Below are 7,668 nucleotides of genomic sequence, written 5' to 3'. Positions count from 1 at the left end.
AAGGGAATCAATTTTGTTGTCCTACCCCCTTTAAAATTGAAAGGAAAATGCAACTTAAAAAAAAAAAAAAAAAAAAAGTAGTCTCAGCAATTGGTTTCTTGCTATGAGGAAGTCAATCTCTGAACGACCTCATAACATCCAAGAATCAAGTGAGACTTAAGTTATTGAGACAGAATGGTGTCAGTTATTTTATTTTCCCCTTGAGTTGATATGTCAGAAAGTGAAGGAAGAGGAGGTGGTCAAGTACTCTAAAATTCAAATACATAATTTAGTCCACCTACTGTAACCAGCATTATACAGCGTGCAGTCTAAAATACAGGCAGACAGAACACTGTATAAAATAAAAAGTTGCTAAAGCGTAACAGAAAAGCTGTTGTTAATGTGGCATCAGATTTTGGATACTTCACTTAGGGTGGCCATTGGTCCCATTTTATAAGACTGTCCTATTTCTAAACCCTTTGTCCCCAGTCCATTTCTGAGTGAGTAACAGACCAAAAAATCCTGTTTTTCAGTTAATTGGTGGAAATACATGTCAATCATTTGTCCTCATGATTCTACTGGCTGTACCTAGAGGTAGGGCAGTGCACAGGAGGAGGGGGCAGGAGGGAGCCAGCCAGGGGAGGGAGGTGGTGGCCCCTCCTCTTGCTCCTGATTGGCGAAGAGGGCCAGTTGCCCCATTCCTTGCTGCTGATGGGTGGGGCCACTGTCTCAGCCAGTCACCACTGATCGGCTGAGGTGCACTTGGCCTTCACCAAGGAGCTGTCCTGCATTCTGGGGATGTCAGTGCCCACCATAATTTCACTACAGTTGTAATACACTATGTTGAGAGAGACAAGATAGGGAAGGGGGGTAGGCTACACAATACACAGATTTTCAACACCAAGCTGTACTTGAAATTCAGCCCAAGGTACTAGTGAATGGGTGTTCAGCACATACAAACTCTTGGTAGGCTTATGAAATGATTTTGGTAAATTTGGGTCCTAGTCCTTAAACGCCCATTTTAGGAAAACTACAATGCAACCAGAATAGACCCAAAAAATTCACTGGTAGGGTAATAATAGGTCTTCAAGTTCAACAGGAACACTCAGTGGAAACCATTCCACCCCACCTGCATTCACCGAGTACATTTGACATCAAATGTCAGCGAGTGCCTCAGTAAAAAGGCAAGGTATATTTTGGTCTCTGTATCCTCTCTCATTTAACTTTGGTCTTTCCAAGTATACAGGGTTGGCAGCACAACAAAATTTGCAGTCACTGCTGTATACATTTCTTTGAATAATTTATACTTCATTCCCCACAGCTGTCAATTTAAAAACATCCACATGCACTGAAGTTTACCAAATCAATTTTAAATGCGATTTCTACTTCATACAAGTAATATTAATTACTTCTGGCAAAAGTAAGTTCTCATTCTTTGACTAGGCAGTCTAAAGTTTCAGCAACCAATGTAAAGACAACACTGAAAATTTAGAGCTGTAGCAGCTTACTGACAGCTGTAGCATCCCATAAGCCTGGAAGTAAAAATGAAGTACCTCAAAGAGTAAGGTGGGGGGCAGCATGAAATAGGCCTAAAATACTGTTCGTAAGTCTTTCATGCAAAGAAGTCAATTTTGTAGAGTCCATATAATTTCAGATGGTTTGCACGTCCTTACCTTCCGTCTTGTGAGTCCATCAGTTAGTGGAAGTACTCCATCACCAAATCATTCCTCTTTACAGAAGGAATAGGGCAGTTCTGCAAACTGTAAAGATGAGGGCACAAGATGAACTGGCTAGTCAACCAAACATCATGTGTGGGCACAAGAAATAAGTGCATAGACACATACCACAGACCCAATAAATGAACATCTATGCAGCATATGGTTTAAAAGTATTTAGATCACTTCACATTTAGCTTACAAATAAAAGCCAAGTTGTCAAACTTATCCTGTCCACTCATCCTGAAACAGGACTGTACACAGATTGAACAAAACCTATTTCAAAGGAAAGAATTAGGCTATGAACAGGCTGTTTGAGTTCTCAGGAAACGCTATCATTATGAGGATGCATCATTGCTTAGAAACTGTTGTGTTGCTTTAAGAGCAATGTTTCCCTGGTAAAAAGGTAGTCAATACCACCAGATCTGTAATTCTCAGAGTCTTGGTATTCAAAGATGTGTAATAATAGCATGTTGCTGCATTGATTCTCTTGCCGCTTAAACTTCTACACAAACTTTACAATGTAGCAAAGAGATTACCATGAGCTCACGATTCAAAGCACTGCAAAGTATACACAGCTATTACAGTGCAAATTTCTATTTGCATTAAAGTATATATACCACAGTACAAGACCAGAAATTAAAACAGGGACTCAATACACTTTACTGTGAAAACCACTAACTGGAAGCAGCCTAGTCTATGAATGAAGGGGACAGTCTGACATGATCACTTTCTAACCTTTTTTGCTCTTCCAGCTTTTAAAAATAGTGTTTTCTCTTCCCTTCTCTATCCCTACCTTACTTCAACCATGCTCCCTCCTCCCAACTCAAGAACATCTTCACACTTTTACTTTAAAAATTCTAATATAATAAAAGCCTACGTCTGTCTGTAACACTTTATTCACACTCTGACTGCTCCAGGCATGGGGGAGAGCCGCCATGATTCCGAAGTTGCACCAAGGACCAGGCAGAGGGTGCACCCCACTCCGTGCAAGAGGCAGAACAGCAGCAGCTTGGGGGCACTGGGTGGCAGTACTCCACCCCAGCCCCCTCCCCCAATCTTGATGGCCAATTGGCTACTAAGTAAATAAAAACCATTTCAAAGCCTTTACTCCAGCACATTATAATTCAGCAGAAAGGAAACCAGGCCATCCTTTGGGAATGCAAGATGGATTTTAAAAGGTTATATGCTTTTCATTCTGCACTAAATCCAGAACAGCAGATTCAAGATTTGTATCACTGGTTGAAGCCAGAATACCTAGACTGCCATTTAACCTCTCCTTTATGAATATGTCACACAAGCGGAAGTCAATGTGATTAAGAAGTTCTCATAACTGAAAACAAAGGCACAACAAGAATTTTTATAGGGCCTTATAAACATAAATCCTTATAGATCCCCTTTGAAATAATTTTAGATTTTTTTTTTTAATAAGAAACAAAGTTGCAGAAAGATCTTCTAAATTTGATACCAACATCCACAGATTGAAAACTAATTCTTTCCAGCCAATTGTCTTGCCAAACATAGGACTAAAAAAATCCTTGCTCAAACTGTACGCATTGCTAAATCTATGCATTCAAATCAATTTGCTTTCATGTATACAAGTTCATCTTCAAACAATTTTACAATATTAAGCAGAGGATTCAGCAGAAGTATTAAATCAGTTTGACTGAATGCACTTTTAGTTTATTAAAGGAAGTGGGCTTCAGAGAAAAGATCCAGAACCAGAAGAAAGATCAAAACTAATTTCTTCCAGCATAAAGTACAATTAAATCTAGATAATCCCTGCGTGTGAAAGTGGCATCTATGGTTTAAACACAGAATTAACATGAGAAATAAGCACCAAGTTGATGAGTATTAATTGACCCAAACAGAGTTTAAACTAACTCCTGGATTTAATCCAACTGAGGAACACAATTAGAACAAAAATAAAATTTCAATATTTTTATTAAGATTTTCCCCTCCTCTTCTTCCTACCCCAAGAAAAAACAAAAAAACCCCACTGTGGCAAGAGGTAAAATTTCAGCCAAGTAAGTGAGGAGTAGCAATGGTTTTAATAATAGCTAAAAAGATTAGTTATCCAAATACACTATGTTGAAGTGCTTTCTTTATTAAATTAAAGTCATTCCGATAAATAGTCCAAATTATGATATTTGCTGGGTGAGCCTGTAACAGAATCCCAATTAGCTGGGTTGCTCATATGAATGTAATCCAAACTGGTTATTCTATTAAAGATAGAATAAGATAATCACAAATTAAGGGCTGGAAGCAACCTTGAAAGATCAGGAAGTCCAACACTCCTGCCCTGGGCAGGAATACTGCTGAGATCAAATGATCCCAACACGGTGTCTGTCCAGTCTCCTCTTGGGTTGGGGACTGCACCACCTCCTTGGGAAGTCTATTCCAGATTCTGGTCACCCTTACTGTAAAGAAGTTCTTCTTTGCTTCCAACCTGAAACCATCCTCTACCAGTTTATATCATTGCTCCTTGTTCTCCCCTGGGGCACCTTAGTAAACAGTTTTAGCCTCAGATCCCAATATTCACCCCTTACATAACTTTTAGGTAGCCACCAAGTCCCCCCTCAGTCTTCTCTTCCCCAGGCTGAACAGTCCCAGATCCCTTAGTCTTTCCTCATAATATTAGATTTAAGAAAGATAAAAAGTCAAGAAATACGATACTCAAATTACTTATGTAGGATATGAATTTAAAATAATTAAGTTATACACCCTTGATTTAATACTGTGGCATACTTCAAAGCCACCTTCAATAACAAAAAGATAACTGCCTCAGTTGCATTTAGTTACCTCCTTTTGAAAAAAGAAAAGACATTTTAAAATCTTTGAAAATGTCATAGCAATGAAGCTCTAAAATACTGAAAGCACAAAATGCCATATTTCAGGATGAGAAGTAGAGATGAAATGTTAAAACATCAAAAAACCCTCTGGATCCTCTAACCACACAAACTAGTCTTAGCCAGTGGAAAAATACAAACACCTAAGAAGAACACGTATTCTTTGTAGCTGACTAAAAATTCACTAACCTTGATTCATATATACTTTCATTTACTGGAGCCCTATCACTAGTGAACCACCCAGGCTTCAAAGATAAAGGCATATTGATAGCCATAGGAGTCTGACAAAGGATGTGTGAACACCAATGATTAGATTACTTCGGTAAGAAGCAAAAAAAAAAAAAGATGTATTTTGTAGCCTCAGCTTCCACAATTTAGTTTTATTTTTGTTAAGATGTTGTGAGACTTTGAGACATAAGCCCTAAACACATTATGGATTTACTATTTTAAATTCTCAAATCACAGAGGACAGAGCTAAAAGCCACTGGGCATCTGATTTGTTTTATATTTCTGACAGACTCTCTCAAGACTCATTGGAAGAGCGGCAAAACAAGGAAGCAAGGAACTACACAAAGAGTGAGACTAGCCAGAACTGAAGAGATATAGCATGTTTTCTAAATTAATAAATTCCTCATACTAAAATTAAGATGAGCAGATCCTTACTAGTAAGGAAGAAAGATAAAGTTACCCTCATACAACAGCTTGCCTTTACAACCCACTTCAAAAATTCATTTCTGTGATGTAGATTAATGTTGTTCACATTTTATAGATGAATAATAAAAAAGACACAGAAGTTTAGTTACTTGCTCGAGGCTACAGCAAGTAACTTTTGATTCTAATTCAGAAGGTCTGAAGGTTTCCAACTCTTTCCTGACCACTATTAACTTAAAAAAAAAAACAAGTCGCATCACATGTAATCTTTGCACAAGACCACCCACATAACGCTACCCACACATCCCTGTTCCAGCACCTTGACTCGAACATCTTTGCTATTCCAAACTGAAGTGGCACTCCAACTAAAACTGCAACTAATGCCAACTAGTGTTGAATTACAGGATGGCCATGTGTCACAAGCAGATGGTAGCTAGCACGTGACCAAACTCATACTTCCATTTATAAACAAACTAGGATTTTAATCTAAACCAGTGATTCTCAGCCAGGGTGCTGCACTTTGGGGTGCCTTGAGATCCTTTCAAGGGTGCCATGCAATGTTAACACTGTTCAATGTGCAGACATAGGTCACAAAATAAACCCAGAGGCTTCAAATAGGGATCCACAGCATTAAAAGCATTCTGATCTGTTGCAATCTTTCAGTTCTTTGCAACAAAAGAATTGCCCTATTATTCTTCTGTAATCAAAAAAACAAGTGAAAACTAAGAACTAGCATTTTCCAAGGGGTGCCTAGCATCTAATGCAGTGTGCCTTTAGTCTAAGCAAGGGTGAGAACCACTTATCTAAATGCGTTAGAACAGCAGTGCTCAAACTTCTGGCCTTGTGGGCCCAATGAGGGGGTGCAGAGCTAATCCACAGATCAGATCCCATTGGCAAGGTTGGTGCACAGGGTCAATTTGGGGATGCAATCCAGTGTGCCAGTCTGGTCCCATGCATAAGATCCAACCATGCACCAGCTCTGCAAGCCACAGCAATTAATGCTGCCATTCCCCTGTCACCAAATTTCTAGACCTGTAGGCCTGATGACATAGATCTGAGGGCCAGGGTTTGAGCATTACTCCTCTAAAAGAAAGACAATGGGTGCTAGAATACAATATTATGTTGGTTCTTATGATGATATTGAATAGGCAACAGAGAATGTAAAGTTCTAATTTTTTATGCTACATTATTATTTTTTTTTATACTCAAAACTCATCTAGAGCAAAACAAATATCTAACCCAATCTAAGATATTAGTATAATGAATTGGTTGTTTCACTTTCATTTATTTGCCATATCCATTTAGAAACTGGACTACACATTTCTGTGACTCCTTAAAACAGTCATAAAGAACTGCTCTGCTCACTGTAGTAGTCATAAAGCCACTGTGGCACACGCTGTCAATTTATATTATAGGCTTATGTTCCCTCAAACCAAATGAAAGAACAGCAACAACAGCCACGGCTCTGAAGGAAGCTACATCCAGGCCTCCTTAGTCAGAAGGAAGTTGACCACAACGGTACAGTCTAAGGCAATATTAAATAAATGCTCCATTACTGCTAACAATAGTTCAGCTCTATAACTGCAATGCAAGTAGCCCTCATTTACATGAATCACCAGTGGCCAGCAATGCAGTAACTCTGGGCTACTTAGACCTGTTCTAAGCAAGGTTAAAAGATGGTATGTCAAAAACACAGCAGTCAGTGGTCCCACCATGTTCAGGCTCCCAAGATCGCCAAGACCAGTGGCAGAAAAAACAATAGTAAATGGTAGACATGGTTGAAACAGGGCCTTTGGAAATCTAACAACTGAAGATGCTATGAAGAGGGGAGGGAAAAAACAAACAGCCATGTGAATGGTTTAATATTAGCAGTAAACCTGTAGTTGAAAAACGAGGGTAAACCCAGACTAAATTCTCTCATCTTTACCTTTGACAATATGTCCATGAGATTCTGACAAACAAAAAAGAACTAGCCTTGTTGTATTCCTTATCTTTAAAAGTTAAAATATTTCAATTTGGGCATACTAACTGCATCTGGAAACAGAAGTTATCTAGGCTTGTAGACATTAAAAATAAAAACAAACAAACAAACGAGAAACCAAAAAAACCTGGTGCTTTATTTAAACCCAGCACATGCCCAGAAGCAGCATTGCATTATTTGGACCCTGCTCGCCCAATGTCTATATAGATTGGGTGCTTTAGTGGGTGTTTTTTGGCACTTATCTAGAAACTGATTGACAGCTTCATATAAAAGCATCAAAAAGCCCCACTAAAGCACCTGATCTATATAGACACTGCAGAGCTGGGTCAAAGTAACATGCCACTTCTTCCGATAAAGCATGTTTTTAACCATGTTTTTAACCGGTGGGGCTGGGTTGGGGTTTTTGTTTGTTTAAGTGTCTGCAAGCAGCCTTAGTTTAAAAAGACAAAAATACCCCCGCCCCCCACACACACATGCCCACCCACCCACCATT

At 39.0% G+C, this 7,668-nt stretch overlaps 1 protein-coding gene across 1 annotated transcript in view; it reads right to left on the bottom strand.

Annotated features, from left to right (window-relative positions):
- The window catches only part of ALS2 (ALS2, alsin Rho guanine nucleotide exchange factor), a 65,824-nt gene that overhangs the window by 55,432 nt on the left and 2,724 nt on the right, over window positions 1–7,668 (bottom strand). The window contains exon 2 of the mRNA XM_019523513.1: window positions 1,653–1,739. Within this exon, the coding sequence (XP_019379058.1) occupies window positions 1,653–1,672 (20 nt within the window). The 5' untranslated portion in view covers window positions 1,673–1,739. The remainder of the gene's footprint in view (window positions 1–1,652; window positions 1,740–7,668) is intronic.

This window comes from Gavialis gangeticus, unplaced genomic scaffold (assembly GCF_001723915.1).
Source record: "Gavialis gangeticus isolate Ggan-Ray unplaced genomic scaffold, GavGan_comp1, whole genome shotgun sequence".
In the NCBI taxonomy this organism is placed as follows: Eukaryota; Metazoa; Chordata; order Crocodylia; family Gavialidae; genus Gavialis; species Gavialis gangeticus.
This window is presented reverse-complemented; position numbering and strand designations above follow the sequence as displayed.